The sequence below is a fragment of the Phacochoerus africanus genome, chromosome 8, assembly GCF_016906955.1.
Source record: "Phacochoerus africanus isolate WHEZ1 chromosome 8, ROS_Pafr_v1, whole genome shotgun sequence".
Classification (NCBI taxonomy): Eukaryota; Metazoa; Chordata; class Mammalia; order Artiodactyla; family Suidae; genus Phacochoerus; species Phacochoerus africanus.
The window spans coordinates 88947284-88969868 of NC_062551.1; the positions used below are offsets into that span (position 1 = coordinate 88947284).

General features: G+C 45.7%; 1 protein-coding gene across 12 annotated transcripts in view; it reads left to right on the forward strand.

The window, feature by feature from the left end:
- Positions 1-22585, forward strand: part of AZIN2 (antizyme inhibitor 2) — a 47590-nt gene that overhangs the window by 10775 nt on the left and 14230 nt on the right. For 11 of the 12 annotated variants that reach the window (XM_047793144.1, XM_047793140.1, XM_047793142.1 and 8 more), the window contains 5 exons: positions 3466-3638; positions 4615-4749; positions 5796-5961; positions 7497-7659; positions 8818-8930. In XM_047793144.1, the coding sequence (XP_047649100.1) occupies positions 3472-3638; positions 4615-4749; positions 5796-5961; positions 7497-7659; positions 8818-8930 (744 nt within the window). In that variant the 5' untranslated portion in view covers positions 3466-3471. Of the gene's footprint in view, positions 1-3465; positions 3639-4614; positions 4750-5795; positions 5962-7496; positions 7660-8817; positions 8931-9116; positions 9209-22585 lie in introns of all 12 variants that reach the window. The other variant, XM_047793133.1, reaches the window with a different exon arrangement.

Genomic DNA, 22585 nt, shown 5'->3' on the forward strand with positions numbered 1-22585 from the left:
ATCTGAGCCGCGTCTGTGACCTACACCACAGTTCACGGCAACGCCGGATCCTTAACCCACTGAGAAAGGCCAGGGATCAAACCTGCAACCTCATGATTCCCCATCGGATTCGTTAACCACTGTGCCATGGTGGGAACTCCTATATTGAGTTTTTTAAGGAACCTCCATACTGTTCTCCATAGGGGCTGCATCTAATTACATTCCCACCAACAGTGTAGGAGGGTTCCCTTTTCTCCACACCCTCTCCTTAGCCCAAATCTCTGATGCTCAGAGAGCTGTCCATCATCCCCCAGACCCAGGTCTCTCCATCCCAGGTTCTCTGCTCTCCGGTGCTTTTCCTCCATGACTCTTACCCATCTGTAATCCTATCATTATGCACTTCTCATTCATTCCTCCCCTCATTTCCATCTGCCAGAAAGCTCCACAGGATCGGAGACTGTCTGCTTTACTCATTCCTTGTTTTCATTAGCACCTGTCACAGAGCCTGACAACTCAATAGATGCTCCAGAGATACTCGTCCATTCAGCCTGGAGGTGTCTTCGCCGTTGAAGTGCTGTGGGTAAGGGCTGGTGTGCCAAAGTCGGACAGTCCTAGCTTAGAATTCTAGCTGTGCCACTTGGAGGCTGCGTGTCTTTGGTCCAAGCCATTTAAGGCCTCTCTGAGCCACTCTTTCCTGTCTCATGAGATTATTATGAGGATGAAATGAGAATATCTATAAAATATTTAATGCAATGGCTGGCACACAGTAACCCCTCAATGAACAACAATGGGTATTATTTAAATAATTCTAATCACAGCTATACCACAGGTCCCCAAAGTGCTACCATTGCCGCTTCCTCTCACCTTGTGAGTAAAGTGGGGAGCGAGACCACATTTTCGTATCTGCTCAGACTCAGAGTCTTTGCAAGCAAGTTGTGATGACAGCAGTTCCAGCTCTGGAGGTGAGCCTTTGTGTCTCCCTCTGCTACTCACTGGCTGTGTCACCACAGGCAGATAAGCTTCTTTGAACTCAATCTTGTCCTCTGTGAAGTGTGGCCAATACATATTGCATAGGAGAGTTACAGGCATCACATGAGATAATGCACATAGCTACCTGGTGCTGAAAAATCACTACATTAAGGAGTTTCCTGTGGCAGTTCAGTGGGTTAAGAGCCCCAACATAGTGTCCATGAGGATATGGGTTCCATCCCTGTCCTCGCTCAGGGGGTTAAGGATCTAGTGTTGCTGTGAGCTATGGTTTAGTTCACAGACGTGGCTCAGATCTGGCATTGCCATGGCCGTGGCATAGGCTAGCAGCTGCAACTCCAGTCTGACCCCTGGACTGGGGCAGGTGCAACCGTAAAAAGAAAAAAAAAGTTGCTACATTAAAATTACAGTCCTTTTCCAAACTCAGGATCTGAAGATGACCCCGTGTCTCATATCATGTTTCAAACTTGCCTCCTTCTTGACTTCCTTCCTTTGATCGTGGAGAGGCAGGCTTGAGTTTGAAAGTTGGTTCTGCCTCTACTTGCTACACAGCCTCTCTAAGCATGTTTTCTTCTCTATAGAATGGAATACCTGTCTAATACCCCTCTGATGTGGTTATTGTAAGGAGTAAATAAAAAAGTTACTCTATGGAGTTCCCGTCGTGGAACGAATCCGACTAGGAACCATGAGGTTGCGGGTTTGATCCCTGGCGTTGCTCACTGGGTTAGGAATCTGGCATTGCCATGAGCTGTAGTGTAGTTTGCAGACACGGCTTGGATCCCACGTTGCTGTGGCTCTGGCGTAGGCCGGTGGCTACAGCTCCAATTAGACCCCTAGCCTGGGTACCTCCATATGCCATGGGAGCAGGCCAAGAAATGGTAAAAAGACAAAAACAAAAACAAAAACAAAAGTTACTCTAAGGCAATCTGCCACACTCAAGCCACTGCCTGTTTCTTTCTTTCTTTCTTCTTTCTTTCTTTCTTTCTTTCTTTCTTTCTTTCTTTCTTTCTTTCTTTCTTTCTTTCTTTCTTTCTTTCTTTCTTTCTTTCTTTTTAGCATTTTATTGGAACACAGACATGCTCATTCACTTATGTATTATCTGGGGTTGCTTTGGTGCTACAAAGGCAGTAGAGTAGTTGTACAGAAGCTGTATGGCCCACAAAGCCCAAATGATTTCCTCTCTGGCCCTTTATTTTTGGAAGAAGTTTGCCAGCACCTGATATGAAGCATCTCATCTGGGGGCTGCTTGGTCGGTGCTCAGTGACCACGGCCGCTCTCACTATCATCATCATTGTCGTCTGCATCATTAACGCAACAGGCAGGTGGAGCACTGTTCTAGAAATGTGAGGAAGAGGAGGCCCCATGGGGAGAGGGCCTTGCCGGAGCCCCCCAGCACAGTGCCATGTAGAGGGCAGGTCTCTGGATCTTGGATGACCTGCCTCAAAAAGATTCTAGGTCTGGTAAACTTTCCAGTACATCAAGTGATATTCTCTAAAACATTCAACTCTGCCAGGAAAATGTGTCCAAAATCTATTTTCAGGACCTTGCATCTGTATAGTGCCTTTGTGTGAATTAGAAAATGTATCCCTGGAATTCCCGTTGTGGCTTAATGGGTTAAGAACTGAAATATAGTGTCTGTGATGATGCCAGTTCAATCCCTGGCCTTGCTCAGTGGGTTAAGGATCTGGTGTTGCTGCAAGCTATGGGCAGAGGTCATGGATGCAGCTCAGATCTGGTATTGCTGTGGCTGTGGTGTAGGCTGCAACTGTAGCTCCAATTCAGCTCCTAGCCCAGGAACTTCCATATGCCGTAGGTGGGGCCATAAGAAGAAAAAAGAAAGAAAGAAAGAAAAAAAAGAAAATGTATCCTTTCCTGAAAACACTTAGTTGTTATAAATAAATATACTGATTTTGTTAGAATAAGGTGCTATACTGTTAGGAAGTTCTTTTTTTTTTTTTTTTTTTTTGGTCTTTTTTAGGGCCATAGCTGTGGCACATGGAGGTTCCCAGGCTAGGGGTTAAATCGGAGCTATAGCTTCTGGCCTACACCAGAGCCACAGCAACACGGGATCTGAGCCATGTCTGTGACCTATACCACAGCTCATGGCAACACTAGATCCTTAACCCACTGAGCAAGGTCAGGGATCGAACCCGTGTCCTCATGGATGCTAGTCGGGTTCGCTAACCTCTGAGCCATGATGGGAACTCCAGGAAGTTCTAATAAACATGCAGATCTACCATATATTCTCTGAATGGGGCCCCACCCTCCCTAGGATTTGTGCAGTGCACCACCTGCATGACTGTACATGGCAGCCCTGCCTGTCAATGGTGAACCAGCGTGAGTCCTGATTTTTGTATATCTGTTGTCTAAAAGGGAGGCCCACTTCTCATGGACTTCCCCAGGTAGAGCTATGACTTTGCTCCTCATCTGTGCTTCTTTTGGCCTCCGTGGGCCCAGTGGGCCTGGCACCTTCTCACCACCACCTTTGGGACCCCACAGGCAGAGATGGAGTTGGTCCAGCATATTGGTGTCCCCACCAGTAAGATCATCTACGCCAACCCCTGTAAGCAAATTGCACAGATCAAGTATGCTGCCAAGCATGGGGTCCAGCTGCTGAGCTTTGACAACGAGATGGAGCTGGCAAAGGTGGTAAAAAGCCACCCCAGTGCCAAGTAAGCTGAGAACCACTCATGTGGGAGGCTGGGCAGCAAGCAAGGGCGGAGGGAGTGGGCAGAGTTGGGTTGGGGCTGAGGACCCTGCCCTGGACCCGGCCATGGTCACGGGAGGTTGGAGCGGGCCCTCCTGGACTGAACCCAGGATGCCAGAGCCTGATCAGGACAAAGGTAGGATTACAGCCCAGGCAGAGCAAAGCCCACTGAACTGTGGAGGTCAAAGTCATGGCAGAGAGAGCAGGGGCGGGGTGGTTGGGAAAGTTTCATGGAGGAGGGGGCATTTGAGATGGGCCTTGAGGAGCGGACAGCATCCGGGAATGTATACATAGCACATCCGTGTGAGCTGCGTGAGCAAACACAGGGAGGTTGGAAGCAGCAGGAGACATTTAAGCGATAAGAAGAAATTTGGTGTGGCTGGAACATACCATGTGCAAGAGGCTTAGGTGGCAGTGAATGATGCTAGTCAGGGGGCAGGGACCCAATGCCTGTGGGCTTTGGAAAGGGTCTAGGCTGGACCTTTGGCTCAGGCTGTGGCTCTCACTTGGTCATCAGGCACCCCGGGGAGCCAGGGGGTCGGTCGCTCTGGTTCACCCAAAGCAGCTTTCATTTTGTCTGTTGTATGCATTGAAGATATCAGGGTTCTCAATAAGACTTTAAAAAATGGTTCCCCTCCATACAAGAGAAGTTGGAAAAGCCTGGTTGGTGTAAAGGCTGATGTGGGGGAAGTAGGGTGGCCCAGGGGAGAGCTGGTGAGGTCAGGACCAGGGCAGGGGTCCAGGGAAAGGCCCAGGGATGTTTAGGGAATGGATTGGACAGGATTCAAAGGCTGACTGGCTGCGCAGGGAGAGGAAGGGGTCAGGGGGCCTATGGGTTGGGTAGTTCTGAGCTACCAGGGTTCACACCCTTGACTGGGAGACTTGGTTGGGCTGTAGGAGGCAGGGTCCCCCCTGCAGAGGTGCCCTGCGTGTCTCCTCAGGATGGTTCTCTGCATTGCCACCGATGACTCCCACTCCCTGAGCCACCTGAGCTTCAAGTTTGGGGCGTCGCTGAAATCCTGCAGACACCTGCTTGAAAATGCCAAGAGGAACCACATGGAGGTGGTGGGTGTGAGGTGAGTGCCTGGAAGTCCCGCCCACCCCGTCAGGCCCACTGCTCTTTCCCAGGAATTAGTCAATGGTGTGTGAGACCTCCCCCAGGGCCTCCAAGATGGGGCTGGAATTCTACCCTGCGAGAGTTTCCTCCCTTTAGAAAGAAGGTTTGGGAGTTCCTGTTGTGGCTCAGTGAGTTACAAACTCAACATACTACCCATGAGGATGCGGGTTCGATGGCTGGCTTCGCTCAGTGGGTCAAGGATCCAGCGTTGCCACAATCTGTGGTGTAGCTTGCAGATGTGGTTCAGATTTGGTGTTGCCGGGGCTGTGGTGTAGGCCTCAGCTGCAGCTCCAATTTGACCCCTCACCCAGGAACTTCCATATGCTGCAGGAGCAGCTGTGTTAAAAAAAAAAAAAAAAAAAAGAGGAAAAAAAAAAGAAGAAGGAGGTTTGGAATGTCCCACTGCGCCAGCCCTACAGTCCCCAGAATGTCCTGTCCTTGGAGGTTCTAGGAGGGACCTGGCTTTGCAGGAGTTTTTCCAGCCTGAGGCCAAAGGTGGTCCAGGCACGTCTTGGCTCTGCCTCTTTTCTGGTGGGGATATGCAAGAAGTAAGAGCAATGACTTAATATAGCTTTCTTTGATCTGGAGTTAGGATGTAGCAGGCACTGTGCTAAATGCTTCACAGACATTATCCTGTAACCTTGTGGGATCTTCACATTATAGCTGGGGAATTAAAGCAGGCAGGCCACACTGCTGACTGAGCTCTACATTGGATCTGGCTGCCTCTGGGGCCCTACCCTTCATCCCAGAAAGCTCAGCCCCAGGGGCAATGTGGGGGGAGGGGAGGGGCACCAAGTGCCAAGGGACCTTGGATCTAGTCTCCTGTCTACTCCTCACTTGCCACACAGCCCTTGACAATGCACTTAACCTTTTAGGCCATCAGTCACTACATCCAGAAAATAGGCACAGCATCCAGTTTGCTTGTCCAAGGTGGCTCCTGGCTGGGGTTGAGGTGGCAGTACTTGGGCCCCTTTGTGTAAGCTGAGACTCTTCCTCCCTTCCCAGTTTTCACATTGGCAGTGGCTGTCCAGACCCTCAGGCCTACGCTCAGTCCATTGCAGATGCCCGGCTTGTGTTTGAAATGGGTGCTGAGCTGGGCCACAGGATGCACATCCTGGACCTCGGCGGCGGCTTCCCTGAAGTGGAGGGGGCCAAAGTGAGATTCGAAGAGGTAAACCTGGGGTCCCAAGTGTCACATTGGGCTCAGTGGGGATGCGGGTGGGGGCAGGGAGGGTTATGATGATCCTAGGAAACCCGTTGTGAGTGGGTCCCATGTGCTATGCTTGGTACTTTACCTGGGTTATCTTATTGTTAACTCTGTGTTACAGCTGAACAAATGAGGCTCATAGAGGTCACTTCACTTCCTGAGTCCATGGCAGAGCAGGCTGCACAGCCAGCTCTGCCTGATGCCAGCCATGCACATATTTGAGGCTTAACCAGGCCATATCTGCATAAGTCATAAGGCTCTTTGAGGGTCTGGTTATACCCTATTCACCCTCTGGGGGACTGATGAGAAATAATGTTGGAAGGCGGGGGAAGGAAAAGCCAGTGTTCCATCCACTTCTAGTCCCTTCTGATGGATAAGGTGAAATCAGGAAAATGTGTCATTGCAATCCCCATTTCAACAACTAGAGGGCACTTTCCCCCCAATAAGTGCCTTGTCCTGGACTGTTCACATCTTGGAACTGACCCTAAGAAAATAATCCACAAGGGAAATAAAAAATTAGCTTCAAAGATGAGCACTGCAGCATTGTTCATAACAAAAGTCCAGTGGACTTCCCTAGTCCATCTAACAATCAGGGATTGGTTAAATTATGGTACATTGTTATGGTGAAAACATTTACACACATGGGGAGGTCATTCAGTTTATTGGCTAAAACAGGTTAAAAAAACATATGCACATATAGCCCTAACATGTTTATAATAAAAGATCAGGCTTGTATCGGAGTTCCCATCACAGCTCAGTGGTTAACGAACCCAACTAGAATCCATGAACATGCAGGTTCGATCCCTGGCCTCGCTCAGTGGGTTAAGGATTCAGTGTTGCCGTGAGCTGTGGTGTAGGTCTCAGACGTGGCTCGGATCCCGCCTTGCTGTGGCTGTGGCATAGGCCAGTAGCTATAGCTCTGATTCAACTCCTAGCCTGGGAACCTCCATGTGCCATGGATGCAGCCCTAAAAAGCAAAAAAAAAAAAAAAAAAAAGTGTTATTTAACATATTGGTTATTCATGAAAGAGCCACATCAGGGCTTCTGGAATCTGAGTACCAAGTTAGATGAAGAGTGCATTTCCCACTGTGGAGGCGTTGAGGAGGGTGATTTACACAAGTGTAAGGATCTTGACCCAGCTCTGTCTCTGCCTATCTTTTTGGCCAGATGTCTGCAGTTACCAGCTGGGCCTTAGCAGCTGCCAAGTCCTTCTTTCTGAAATCAAAGAGGCTTTCAAGAAATAGACTAGGGGTCATACTGTACAGCACAGAGGACTATGTCTGATCCCTTATGTTAGAACATGATAGAAGATAGTATTGAAAAAAAAATGTATATGCATGTACGACCGGGTCACTTTGCAGTACAGCAGAAATTGAAGGAACACTGTAAATCAACTATAATAAAAATTATAGATAAAAAAAGAAATAGACTGGGTGCCGTAGCAAGTCTTTAGCATAAGCTCCGTATTTCAAATGTGTAACTGTGCCCCTCATCACCAGATTGCTTCTGTGATCAACTCAGCCTTGGACCTGTACTTCCCAGAGGGCTGTGGTATAGACATCCTTGCCAAGCTGGGGCGCTACTACGTGACCTCGGCTTTCACCTTGGCAGTCAGCATCATCGCCAAGAAGGAGGTTCTTCTGGACCAGCCTGGCAGGGAGGGTAGGTGCTAGCGGAGCCTCATTCTTCCCCAAAACCAGGGGCAGTGGCTGGCTGAGCAGGGTCTGATTTTAGGGGGTGGGGGAATCTGGAGACTGGGTCCTTGCTTTAGGGAAATTTATAATCAAGTGTTCTCACCCCAAGTGGCTTATTTAGCAAATTCTGTCCTATGCATGTTTATATTTTATGAACATTGAGATCAAAGCAACCTTAGGGAGAATAGATACTTTATAAACCCCATTGTACCAATGAGGAAACTGAGAGCCAGAGAGAAGACAAGTGAATTGCTCCATCGCTAGTAAGTGGTCAAGCCTGCATTTGACCCCATGTTTGTCTTCTCCCCAAAGTACAGGCTCTTCCTCACCCTGCTGCTTCTCATAACAAAATGAAAATAATCAATGACAACTTAACATTTGTCTAAGCCCACTTTACAGACCACAGAACGTAGGCATGGAGAGGTTGAGTCACTTGCCCAAGGTCACACAGCTAATAAGGGGCAGTGCCAGGCTTCAAGTCCAGGCGGGGCTGACTCAAGGCTTCTCTGTCCACACTGCCAACAGCAGTGTTCCACCCTGACCTTCCAGGTGGATCAGTCCTCCCAGCAGACCCTTGAGTGAGAGGTCTGACTCTGATTTGGAGGTTTTGTTCTCTGCGCTGCAACCTCCAGGCAGAAGAACCCGAGGTCTATGTGCTCTTCCCCAGAGAGAACCCATATTGAGGGATGTGGCGTGGTGCGGGTGAGGGGGTGCTCCAGGTGGAATGACGTATTGTGCACGTGCACACATATGCGCGTGTGTCTGATTTTTCTGGCCTCCTTTGTAGATCTGGGGGACTATACTTTCTAGTCTAGCCAGAAGCCTTGGCTTCTCATTCTAGCTCATGCACTGCCCCTTCATAGGCCTCTGAGCCAGTGGTTTAACCTCGAGGGGTCGTGAGTTTGGGTGGGCTGCTCTTCTGCCTTTGCTGGGACATTGAGGGCTCAGATTGCAGGCACGGAGTGTGTCCCGGGCAGGGTTGCTCAGCTACGGGATGTTTCCAACACCGCAGTGAACCTCCTGTTACAGGAGGAAGCAGTAGCCTGTCCTCTCAGCGGAGCCCTCCGCGGTCCCACCCCGCCTCACGCTCCCGCTTGTGCTGCCCCTGCCCCCTCCCTCCCCGCAGAGGAAACCGGTTCCGCCCCCAGGACCATCGTGTACCACCTCGGTGAGGGCGTGTACGGAATCTTCAACTCAGTCCTGTTTGACAACACCTGCCCTACCCCTGTCCTGCCGAAGGTGAGCCAACCCCACGTGGGCCTGTGTTCCGTTGTGTGGGTGCATTTATTTATTTTTAAAAATCAATTTCAATATATTTTACGTAACCCAGTCTATCCCACACATTATTTTAATATGTAACCAATCTAAAAACATTATTGCCATATGTTGTATTCTTTTTCCTTGCTGTCCCTGAAATTCACCCAGAGCACACCTCAGTTGATAACCAGCCACATTTCAAGTGATCAGCGGCCACCCGTGGCTAGTGGCCACCATCCTGGACAGCCAGGTCTATACAAGTGGGTGCATTTAAATGACTTTCTTTGTGTGTTGTTACCTATTTTTGAAAAAGTAAAACATATTCATTGTAGAAAGGAGACAAGAAGAATGAAGATGGTTGTTACCCCGATTCCACCATGTAGAGAAAGAAAGATGCCTTGAACATTAGATCTCCTTTTAATCTTTTAGAAAATGTATTATACTTTTTTTTCCCATAAGGGTGGGGTCTTATCAATTTGTAACCTAATTTTTTTTTTCACTTAGCCTCGTGTGGTGTTCTTCCATGCCATTAACCAGTCTTTGACAGCACTGTTCTTTTCTTTTTTCTTTCCTTTTTCTTTTGTCTTTTTAGGGCCGCACCCACAGCATATAGAGGTTCCCAGGCTAAGGGTCGAATCAGAGATGTAGCTGCCAGCCTACACCACAGCCCCAGCAATGTGGGATCCAAGCCGCATCTGTGACTTACACCACAGCTCATGGCAACGATGGATCCTTAACCCACCGAGTGAGGCCAGGGATCGAACCGGCGTCCTCATGGACACCAGTTGGGTTTGTTAACCCCTGAGCCATGACAGGAACTCCTCTTTTTCTTCTTTAAATTCCAGTATAGTTGATTTACAATGTTGTGTCAATTTCTGCTATACAGCAAAGTGACCCAATCATGCATATATATACATTCCCTTTCTTATATTATCCTCCATCATGGTCTATCCCAAGAGACTGTGTTTAGTTCCCTGTGCTGTACAGCAGGACCTCATTGCTTATCCTTTCTAAATATAATAGTTTGCATCTACTAACCCCAGACTCCCAGTCCATCCCACTCCCTCCCCTTGGCAACCCCAAGTCTGTTCTCTATGTCTGGACAGCGCACTTCTTAATGACTACATAATACTTTAACCCATCTAATTCTTGTGATTGTTCACTTGGTTTCCTGTTTTTGAGCTTTATGAGTTCCTCTTGACCTCTATCTCTGGTCACTGCTCTGGGGTAAATTCCAAGAAGTAAAAATTCATCTTTAATGGACTTTTTCCACATTAACAAAGGAACAGGAACAGACAGAATAGTCCTCCTAGCCTGTGGGATCCAGCCCAGGGTCTCTGGCAGCTTTAGTGGGCTTCATTAAGAGGACAAAGAAAGAGTTCCCGTTGTGGCTCAGTGGTAATGAACCCAACTAGTACTCATGAGGATGTGGGTTGGATCCCTGGCCTTGTTCAGTGGGTTAAGGATCTGGCATTGCCATGAGCTGTGGTGTAAGGCTAAGGGTCGAATCAGAGACAAGGCTCAGATCTGGTGTTGCTGTGGCTGTGGCATAGACTGGCAGCTGTAGCTCCCATTCGACTGCTAGCCTGGGAACTTCCACATGCCAAGGGCTCGGCCCTAAAAAGACACCCCCCACCAAAAAAAAAAAGAGGGGAAAGAAAATCAGACACCACCAGAAAATGCGGTCTTATATTTTCACATCTCCAGGCCTTTGTGTGGTCCTGCTTCAGGAAAGAAACTGAACTGCAGAACCAGCACTCACACCATCATGATCTTTCAGTATGCGTGTTTGTTTTTCTTTCCCTTTCCCTCCTGCCTAGTTTTTTCAGGGGCCATCAGCGGTCAGCAGCTCTTTGTAGTTCTTCCTGCCCCTCCTCTACCGCAGGCAGAGGGAGCCCCTCCTCCCTCCAGGTCCCCCCCCCCCCCGCCCCCCGAGTTGCTGGGTCCTCCTGTCCTCATTCCACGGCTGCATGGTTAACCGCGGGTTGAGCTTGTCTGAGCGCATCTCCTGACCTGCTCAGGAATTCCGTTTCCTACGGGGAGGCCTGAGCACTGCCTGCATTCCTGTGGTCTCCCACATCCTACCGCAGCGAAAGGACCGGCCAACCAAGCCCCAGGTTACACAGCATGCAGCAGCTGCTTCCCAGTGACTCTCCCTTCCTGTCCCCCTCCCCTCCCCTCCCTGTCCCTTCTTCCCGTGGCAGGCAGGCAGGCCCCGACCCTGGGCCCTTCCTCAGCTCCTCAGAGGAGCAGGGCTGTGCTCCTGCACTGGGCGCTTTGGCGGATCAGCCTCCGGTTGGTTTTCCTGACTTGGACACCAGGAAGTGACTGACCCTCCATGTGGTCTGTGCTGCAGCTCCTCTGATGGGTGTGCAGACCACTTAGGAGTCCTGCCAGGTGACCACACCCAGGGTGGGGCTTGCAGTGGAGCCATGGAAACGATACTGTATAGGTGACAGCACACAGTAAGTTAACTAGAGGTGTGCTGGGAGTGTGTCAGGAGGACCCAGGCTGGCTAGAGGTATCGGCCCTTTCTTCCCCCAAGAAAGCGCCCCTCCTTAGCCAGTATGGCAGCTTTGTGCCCGGCTCTTCCTTCCCAGGGACTTTGGTTTTGGGCCTCAGGTAGGAAAAGGTGTAGTGAACATAATTCTTGGTTCAGGGTATTCTTTCTCATCACTGGAATATGCTTGGTCCTTTTTTGTCTGTTTCTTGTTTGTTTATGGCCACACCTGCAGCATAGAGAAGTTTCCAGGCTAGGGGTCGAATGAGGGCCACAGCTGCAGGACTACGTCACAGCCACATGGGCTCTAAGTTGCCTCTGCTACCTACACTGCACCTTTCAGTCGATGCTGGATCCTTAACCCACTGAGAAGGGCCAGGGATTGAACCAACATTCTCAGAGAGATAGCGTTGTGTTCTTAACCTATTGAGTCACAATGGGAACTCCCTTTTTAATTTTTTAAAAATTCAACAAATAGGAGTTCCCACTGTGGTGCAGTGGGTTAAAAATCCAATTGCAGCGGCTCTGGTCACTGTGGAGGATCAGGTTCAATTCCCAGCCCAGTGCAGTGGGTTAAGGATCTGGCATTGCCACAACTGTGGCATAGGTCTCAGCTGTGGCTTAGATTCAATCCCTGACCCAGGAACTTCCATACGTTGTGGATACAGCCTTAAAAAAAAAAAAAATCAACAAATATTTGTGCGCCCTCCACATACAAAACATTGTGCTTAGGTCTGCACAAGTTAAGGTGAGGAAGAATTGTCTGTGCCTTAGAAATACAATCCTGAAGTTCCCATCGTGACTCAGTGGTTAATGAACCCAACTAGTATCTATGAGGACACGGGTTCAATCCCTGGCCTCGCTCAGTGGGTTAAGGATCTGGAGTTGCCATGAGCTGTGGTGTAGGTCACAGACCTGGCTCCCATCTGGCGTTGCTGTGGCTGTGGTGTAGGTCAGCAGAGCTGTAGCTCCGATTAGACCCCTAGCCTGGGAACTCACATATGCTGCAGGTTAGACCCTAAAAAACAAACAAACAAACAAAAAAGCAAAAACAAAGAAATACAATCCTGCTTTGTGTGTGTCTGAGAGAGAGACAGACAGACAGACAGAGTCAGACAGAGACAGAGAGAGTAGTATGCAAACTACAACAGTGTCATGAGAGGAGTTCCCATGGTGGCTCCGTGCGAACTAATCTGACTAGTGTCCATGAGGACACAGGTTTGATCCCTGGCCTCGCTCAGTGCGTTAAGGATCTGGTGTTGCCATGAGCTGTGGTGTAGGTTGCAGATGCAGCTCGGATCCTCTGTTGCTGTGGCTGTGGTGTAGACCGGCAGCTACAGCTCCAATTTGACCCCTAGCCTGGGAACCTCCATTTGTTGAGGGTGTGGTCCTAAAAAGATGAACAAATCAAAACAGAACAAACCAGTGTCATGAGAAAAGTACAAAAACTACAAAACAAATGTTACTGCAATTTTTTCAAAAATGTTTTAGTATTTATCACTAAGACATAAGGACTTAAAAAAACCCACAATATTCTCAAACTAAAAAAAAAAAAAAAAAAATCAAAGAAAGCAATTCCACAGTAACCCTGTCATCTATTTAGTGCTCAGATATCTCCAATTACCTCATAAATGGTTTTTATAGTTGATTTTACAGATGAGAAAACTGAGACATGAGATGAAGCAAATTTAGTCAAAGTCACACCATTAATACAGATTAGGGTTTTTACTGGTGTTGCTGGTGGGTTGAAGGATCTGGAGTTGTCACTGCAGTGCCTCAGGTCATTGCTGTGGTGTGGGTTGGATACCTGACTTGGGAACTTCTGCATGCTGTGGGCATAGCCAAAAAATAAATAAATAAATAAAGAGTTTTTAAATTATAGACCCTTGGGATAGGATTCATGTCTTAATCATCTCTGATTATGCTTGTTGCCAAAGAACAATCTCTTAACTGCTTTCCTCTAAAATGATTGCTGCCCTAAAAAAAATGACTGCCTCCTTATAAAATCTCTCCATCATTGGGTATTTGGGCATTGCTAATTTTGGGTTATTTTTTTTCATTTATAATTATTTTTATTTTTCCATTATAGCTGGTTTATAGTATTCTGTCAATTTTTTACTGTGTAGCAAGGTGACCCAGTTACACATACATGTATACGTTCTTTTTTCTCACATTATCATGCTCCACTGTAAGTGACTAGATATAGTTCCCAGTGCTACACAGCAGGATCTCATTGCTTATTCATTCCAAAGGCAATAGTCTGCATCTTTTAACCCCAAGTTCCCAATCCATCCCACTCCCTCCCCCTCCCTCTGGGCAACCACAAGTCTATTCTCCAAGGCCATGATTTTCTTTTCTGTGGAAAGGTTCATTTGTTTGTATATTAGATTCCACATATAAGTGATATCATATGGTATTTGTCTTTCTCTTTCTGACTTATTTTACTCGGTATGAGAGTCTCTCATTCCATCCATGTTGCTGCAAATGGCATTATTTTGTTCTTTTTAATGGCCGAGTAATATTCCATTGTGTATATATACCACTCTTCTTAATCCAATAATCTGTCAGTGGACATTTAGGTTGTTTCCATGTCTTGGCTATTGTGAATAGTGCTGCAGTGAACATAGGGGTGCATGTGTCTTTTTCAAGGAAAGTTTTTTCCAGATATATGCCCAAGACTGGAGTTGCGAGGTCATATGGTAGATCTATGTATAGTTTTCTAAGGTACCTCCATAGTGTTTTCCATAGTGGTTGTACCAACTTACATTCAATTTTGGGTTACCCTTATTCATGTTTCTATGAATATTCTCTCTGCCTAGAATGCTCTCTGTTAGTCTCTTTGCATGACTGGCTCAGTGTACGTGCTTAAAGTATATTCATTTTTGAAAACAATTTTCTTATGGTGAGTCTCTAAAATAGGACTACTAGGTAAGAAGATTTGAGCATTTTTATGTCTCTTGATATGTATTGTCATTGTTTTCCTCAAAGCTTGGACCAATACATATTGTTATCAGTTGAGTCATTTCACAGTAAGCTCATAGGCATTATGGGCTGTGACCTTCTTATTTGCTAATATATCTGAAATGGTACACCTCAGTATTTCTTTTGTGTTTCTTTGATAAGGACAAAGCAATTTTGGGGGGTTTATTTTATTTCCTTTGATGTCGATGTTTTGTTATATCCTCTGTTCACCTAATTTGGGAGGTCTTAAAGTTTTTTTTCCTTGCAAATGAAGATAGGCTTGCATATACATATGTGTATTTAATATAATATCTGATGCAAATATTTTTCTCAGTCTGATAGTTTATTATTCTAATTTTGTGATGCTTTGTTATTTTTTCATAGAAGTTGCAACATACTATCAAGTATCTTAATAATAAGGAAATTTGTCTCTTTCTACCTGCTTTGCAGACTATAGATTACTATATGTAGTACATATATAAGAAATAGAACATTTATTGGAGAAAATGTAACACAAACAGTAAGATAAAATAAGTCACTAATTCTACCATTCAGAGATGACCGTTGTTAGAATTTACTTTGATTCCTTTTTTTTAAAGTGTCACAGTGCACATTGTTTTTAACTTCAAAAAATATTATGAGAATTTAAATACTCTTATGTTGGGTGGACTTTTTATCTTTAAACATTTTAAATGTTCCCTGAGTGGTCTAAAATGACATATTTTGGGGTGTAAAGCTGCAATTCAATAAATGTGTATTAGCCCCTCATAAATGCAAGGTATAGTTAGATGTGGGGAGGGGCATAAAGGGGGCAAGTACTGTGGGAGTTTTACAAAAATCTCAGAAGCAGGGTGGGGGGATGTGCCTGGGCTATGTGATGGAAATCCTGTGAAATCAGATTGTTATGATCATTATACAACTACAGATGTGATAAATTCATTTGAGTAATAAAAAAATGAAAAAAAATCACTTTTCTTTAAAAAAAAAAATCTCAGAAGCAAAATTCAGGGTATAAACTCTCGTCACCCCACTCTGTATAGAGATACCCTCCCTTCATTGCCAAGATTAGGCTTTCTTACCTACTACTGTAGTTTATTCTAATTATTTATGGTTTAAAAACTATGACTCTGGAATGTATTGCTATAGCATTTGTCACGTCTGGATCCGGTTAGTTCTGGTCTTAAAAATTCTTTTTTCTTTCTTTCTTTTTTTTTTTTAGGGCCACACCTACAACACATGGAGGTTCCCAGGCTAGGGGTCCAATTGGAGCTATAGCTGCCAGCCTGCACCACAGCCACAGCAACGTGCGATCTGAGCTGCATCTGTGACCTACACCAAAGCTCACGGCAACACCAGATCCTTAACCCACTGAGCGAGGCCAGGGATTGAACCTGCATCCCCATGGATACTAGTCAGATTCGTTTCTGCTGTGACATGATAGGAACTCCCCAAAATTCTTAAGTAATGATTTCTATCCCTTTTAAGAAATTTATTTCTGGGAGTTCCTGTTGTGCAGCGGGAACAAATCTGACTAGGAACCATGAGGTTGTGGGTTTGATCCCTGGCCTCGCTCAGTGGGTTAAGGATCCGGCGTCACTGTGAGGGGTGGTGTAGGTCGCAGACATGGCTCAGATCCCGTGTTGCTGTGGCTGTGGCTGTGGCGTAGGCCGGCAGCTGTGGCTCTGATCCCACCCCTGGCCTGGGAACCTCCATATGCGGTTCTGCTTTGCCATACTGTACATTAGTTTTATTTATTCAATGATCTCTAGTTTTTATCTTGTTCTTTTGATTTTTTTTTCTTTGTTCAGCCTTTTCCACACTGTTTTGATAATAGCTTTGTGCTATGTTTAGAAAACTGGTAGGGTGCCTTCTGTTTCCAGCAATGTAGTAGATGAAGTATCCAAACAGCCTCCCCACTGAGAACAAAGAAAACTGTGTCCTGACTCACAAGATAGCAGGGGATCTTCCCAGGTCAAAAAATAAGTAAAAGCTAGAACCTCCCTTCGCTAGAGTAAAAACTAGTCACCCCATCACCCCGAGACATCCTTTTAAAATGGAAGTCAAATCATGGATCTTTTCTACCTTAAACTCTGCTTCGGCTCCTGTCTCACTCCAGATTCAAGCCAGAGCCCTTCCCATAGCTCCCGAGCCCTGTGTGATCGGACCCTGTTTCCTCTCTGACCAGCTCCCTCATCCTCCTCCCCTTGCTCATTCCACTCCAGTCGCACCAGCCTCTGTGCAGTTCCGTGAACAGAATAGGCCCAGGCCTATTCTGGCCTCAGCTTTGCATCAGCTCCCTCCTCGACCTGGATCACTTCTCTGCTACGAACCCTCCTTTAGGTCTTCCCTTGAAGGTCATCTCCCTGGTAAGGCCTCCCCTCACCCTGTCATTGTATCTAATTCTACAACCTGTACCCCCACCCGATCTTATTACTTTATAACATACTATATAATTTACTTTTTTTTTTTTTTGTCTTTTTAGGGCCGCACCTGGAGGCTCCCAGGCTAGGGGTTGAATCCGAGCTGTAGCTGCACAGCTACACCTACACCACAGCTCAGGGCAACGCCAGATCCTTAACCCACTGAGCAAAGCCAGGGATGGAACCCACGTCCTCATGGATACTAATCAGGTTCATTAACTACTGAGCCACAACAGAAACTCCTACTGCTTTATTTTGTTGTCCCCCACCCCCATCCCACTAGACGATAAACCCCATGAGGGCAGGGATTTTTGTCTGTTTTGTTCACTACTCTGTCCTAAGCACATACAACAGTGACTATTCAAATACGTGTTAAGTGAATTACTCCAGAGAGAAAACCTAACTCTGAAACTGGCTTTCTCTCCGAGGGTGTGTACTGTATTCTTTTACACTGATCTTCAGTTTTGATAGTCGTGTACGTTACTAGGGAATAGTCAAGATAGAGAATCGGGAGTTTCCTCTGTGGCTTAGCAGGTTAAGAATCCCACTAGAATCTATATGGGTTTGATCCCTGGCCTGGCTCAGTGGGTTAAGAATCTGGCATTGCTGCAAGCTGTGGTGTAGGTCACAGGTGTGGCTCAGATCTGGCATTGATATGGCTGTGGTGTAGGCTGGCAGCTGCAGCTCCAATTGTTCCCCTTGCCAGGGAATTTCCATAAGCCATGGGCGCAGCCCTAAGAAGACAAAAAAAAAAAAAGAAAGAAAGAAAGAGAATCTGGTAAGATCCTTTACCTAAAGCTTTGAGCCTTAAAAAAATACACCATCATTAGTATAAATATTAGAAAAAAACTCCCACCTAGGAGCACAGCAAGAAAACTCGTCTGTTCTGATATTGTTAGGATTGGAAAGAGGCAAAAAATTGAGAGTTTGAAACCATAAGTCCACCTTTTCTTGGATCTGTTGCTGAAATTCATATTAATTAGGTAGTCTGAAAAACCTCAAGCCTGGACCTAAGCTTTCAACGAATTATCTCTAAAGATGGTTAATGAGTAAAATGGGTAAATGCAGTAACTACCCCTGGGGAGGGAGGGAGAAAAAGGAAGCAACTCAGAGGATGGCTCTCCCTCCAAGGCTGAGATTGAAACCTTTGAGGAGAGGCCATGCCTGTTACAAAGATATGCAGCCTACTAGTGGCAAAGAAACGTTGTGATGGTTCCCAGCACAAATGAAACACAGGAGCAGCCTGTTGCTGAGTGCAGGGAAGCTTGTTGGACTGTGCAGACCAAAGCCGACTGTGAGGGCCGCTGAGGCAAATGCAACCAGACCCCCATACCCTGAACCATAAGTGGCCACACAGAAAAGAGCAAGCTGAAAGAGGGAAAGTTTCTTCTTGGTCTGTCCTTGCAGTGTCCTTCCAGCAGCTTCAATTGACAAAGCCTAAGGTAGACTAAAACAGTGGATAGCAATAGAATGAAAGTTGGGAGGTAGAGTGACCAAGTTGGTGGTCTGAGATCTTGAATTATTTGAGTAGACGGTAAAGATATTGATTAATTTAATTTGGGGGGGTGTAAACTTTAAAACTATGAATTGGAGTTCTCATTGTGCCTCATGAGGTTAAGAACTCAATATAGTGTTCATGAGGATGTAGGTTCGATCCCTGGCCTTGTTAAGGGGGTTAAGGATCCAGCATTGCTGCAGGCTGAGGCATAGGTTGCAGATGTGGCTTGAATCTGGTGTAGCCATGGCTGTGGCTTAGGCCCCAACTGATCGACCCCTAGCCTGGGAACTTCCATGTGCTGCAGGTGCAGCTGTATAAAGAAAAAAAAAAAAGAGCAATTTACAGGAGCAGTTTATATAATACAAATCATTGGAAACAACCTTAATGTTGTCTTGATGCAGTGCAATAGATAAATAAATTACGGTGTATTCCATACAACAAGTTAGGTCCATGCAGCTTATTGCGAATCATGTCTGCATGCATCCATTGGATAAATTTGGGAATGTAGGTTTCTACTAAACAAAAAAAGCAAGTTGCAGAGTTCCCTGGTGGCTCAGTGGGGTAAGGATCTAGTGTTGTCACTGCTGTGGCTTGGGTTGCTGTTGTGGCATGGGTTCGATCCCTGGCCCAGGAACTTCTGAATGCTGCATGTGTGGCTAAAAAAAAAAAAAAAGTTGCAGAGATTACATACCCCATAATTCCATTCCCATGCACTTCAAAATGTGCGCAAAATCAAATTCTAGACTTTTTAGGGTTAGGTATACTCATGGAAAATGAAGAAAAGAGCATAGGAGTTCCCGTCGTGGCGCAGTGGTTAACGAATCTGACTAGGAACCATGAGGTTGCGGGTTCGATCCCTGCCCTTGCTCAGTGGGTTAACGATCTGGCGTTGCCGTGAGCTGTGGTGTAGGTTGCAGAGGCAGCTCGGATCCCACGTTGCTGTGGCTGTGGCGTAGGCCGGTGGCTACAGCTCGGATTCGACCCCTGGCCTGGGAACCTCCATATGCTGTGGGAGCGGCCCAAGAAATAGCAAAAAGACAAAAAAAAAAAAAAAAGAAAGAAAAAAGAGCATAATGAAAACAAAATTCAGGATAATGGTTACCTCTGGAGGAGTTTGTCATTGGGGTGGGGATACAGGAAATGTTTTATTTCTTTAGCTGGGCAGTAGGTACACAGATATTCATTTTATTGTTATTGTTTTTATTTTACACATGATACAAATAGTCTTTTGTACAAATTGCATAGTTAACAAAAAATTGAGTCCAGCATTATTGCTTATTCATATTTTCTGATAGGCTCATGTTTATTCTTTTATCGTATTATTTCTAACATTTAAAAAAAATGTCCTGGGGATTTTAATTAGTAGTAGCTTATTTAATCTATTCATTAAATCAGGGAGAATTCTTTTTTTGCTTTACTCTGTTTACCCAGCCAGGAGAGGATAGGGCTCCTGTATTTTATTTCTCCTTTTATAGTTTTATTGTTTTCTTTGAGTATGTATTATTATCATGGTCCAAATACATCCCAGAGTTTAGTAACATAATGCTTTCATTACTTTGTGAGCGGAGACACTGACTTGCAAGCTGAATCTCACTGATCTCTAGTAACTACATCCCCCTTTTGGTTTTCCAGGTGGGCAAACGTCTTTAATGTGATATTTTATTTCTTCATTTTCTCTATATTATACCTTTCTGTTTCTTTTTTCCCCTAATAGTAATTTCCAGCATTTCTCATGCTATATAAAATAGAAATAATGACAAATGATGACAGAAAGCTTCCGATTTGGAATCAAAAGACATGGCTCCGAGTCCTGGCTCTGCCATATAATAGCTGAGCAACATTAGGCAAGTTACTTAACCTCCCTGGGCCCCGTTTCTCTCATTTCTTCTTCTGGAAAATGAGGGGGCCGAACTTTAATTACTAAGGTCTCTTCTGGTTTTGAAATGAGGCCATTCTAGTGTATCTTCATTCACTTAGAATCAGCTCCCTATTTTAAATAGTTTCTTTACATTTTGGGGTTTAGTTTTATCTGTAGTTTTACTTAAGAAGAGATGGCGCAGGCTATTGAATGCCATGTTGACATGTATTCAGAAAAGTAAAATTTGAATTGTATCTATATTTCCCATATCATGATGAAACCTGTGATCACCTTGCTCATATCATGCCTGCCTTCCATTTAGAGATAAGTTATCTGATCACTGAAGGTGATTCTTTGAAAACGAGTATAGATTTGATTAACTAGGGTTTCATTTGGGATTTCTGCCTGTATGTTCACAAGTGAGATTTTGATCATAGGTTTTTGTGCACTTTCCTTTTTTCCCTTTTTGTGTGCTGCCTTGTTCATCCCTTTTTTCCTTTTAAAATATCTTTGTAAACTGTATCCAGTATAGGAATTGATTAATTCTTTTAAAATTGGGGCATCATTCAGGGATTCCATCAGAGACATGTGCCATTTTAAATATTTCACCTTGTCTCATCTGTGGATCTGCATATTTATTGGGCCTCTTTTTTGGTCTTTTTAGTGCTGCCCCCACAGCATGTGAAGGTTTCCAGGCCAGGGGTCTAATCGGAGCTATAGCTGCCAGCCTACGCCACAGCCACAGCAACACCAGATCTGAGCCACGTCTGCTACCTACACCACAGCTCACGGCAACGCCGGATCCATAACCCACTGAGCAAGGCCACGGATCGAATCTGCACCCTCATGGATGCTAGTCAGATTCGTTTCCGCTGCGCCATGATGGGAAGTCCATTATTGGGCCTCTTTGAGGAAGACAGCCATCTGGGCGCAGCAAGAAGGTGCCTTGTCTGGGACCACTAGTGATTCCGATACCAACTCCCTCCAGAACCTGGAGCGGGTCCCTTCTTCTGAGTTTTCTCCTCTGTAACATGGGAACTGCAACTGCCTCCCCGGTGAGGTATAAAGTGCTGGTGGCCACGCTCTGTGCACTAGGAACCTCCTGCCCACTCCCTCAGAGGGGGCCCTAGTAGCAGACCGGGCATCTTGTATTTTTACAGGTGCTTGTCCATTTTCACTCAGTTTTCCAGCTCATAAACAGAGCTGAGACTTCGAAGCCTGTTGCCACATGCTTTTGGAATACTTACTCTGCAAATTCCTCATTCCCCCCACCCCACCCCCGGGCCATTGTGTGCAGTGGCTTGATCTCAGTTCCCACACCGGGAAATGAACTTGGGCTGCAATGGTGAAAGCGCTGAATCCTAACCACTAGCCCGCCGGGGAACTGCCTGTTGTTTCCTTTTTTTTAAAAAAAGACTTAAAATAGTAACAAGGTAGCTTTGCATTATTTCTTGTGAAGTTTTAAAATCTTCCCCCACCCAGCAATCTCTAATTTATACTACTAATAAGAAGTGAGAGAACTCTGACTATAACTCAAGGGTATATTGTGGAAGAACCTTTGAAACCTGTTTTCTCAAGGATCCTCATGGATACATTTATACAGCATTTTCCCTCACAAGTCTTTAAAAGTCAGCTTAATGGTTTTTAGCAATTGGAGCTAAGGGAAATAATTCAGAGCCCCTGAGATGAATATTACTCATTAACAAGAAGCCTGTGAACAAGCATATTAAGTTCTATGGACAAGGATATATTTGTCTTCCTTTCCTGGAACATGAGCTTCGCGAGCACAGGAACTTTGTTTTTGTCTTCACGGATGCATCCTCAGCTCCTAGATCAGAGCCTGGCACATAGTAGGTTCTCCATAAGTATTTGTTAAATGAATTCATGAGCGTAGGATAGTTTTCATGTTTGATTTTAATAGCATGTACATGATTTTCTTGATTAATGAGACGATGGCTTATTCATTAACTTTTTGTCAAATACGAGTGTTAGCTCTGCTTACGGAACTTGGGATTCTTCTTTCTCAGTTTGACTCAGCCCTGCTCCTGGCTGAGGTTTTGAAAGACCTTTCCCGCTTCCTCCATTGATCTTCATTGCCTCCTTCTAGGCTCTTTGGATGGCTTCTATTCATACCTTCTTTTTCTCTGTTTCTTACTCTTTTTTTTTTTTTGTCTTTTTGCTATTCCTTGGGCCGCTCCCACAGCATATGGGGGTTCCCAGGTTAGGGGTCCAATTGGAGCCGTAGCCACCGGCCTACGCCAGAGCCACAGCAACGTGGGATCCGAGCCGCATCTGCAACCTACACCACAGCTCACGGCAACGCCGGATCGTTAACCCACTGAGCAAGGGCAGGGACCGAACCCGCAACCTCATGGTTCCTAGTCGGATTTGTTAACCACT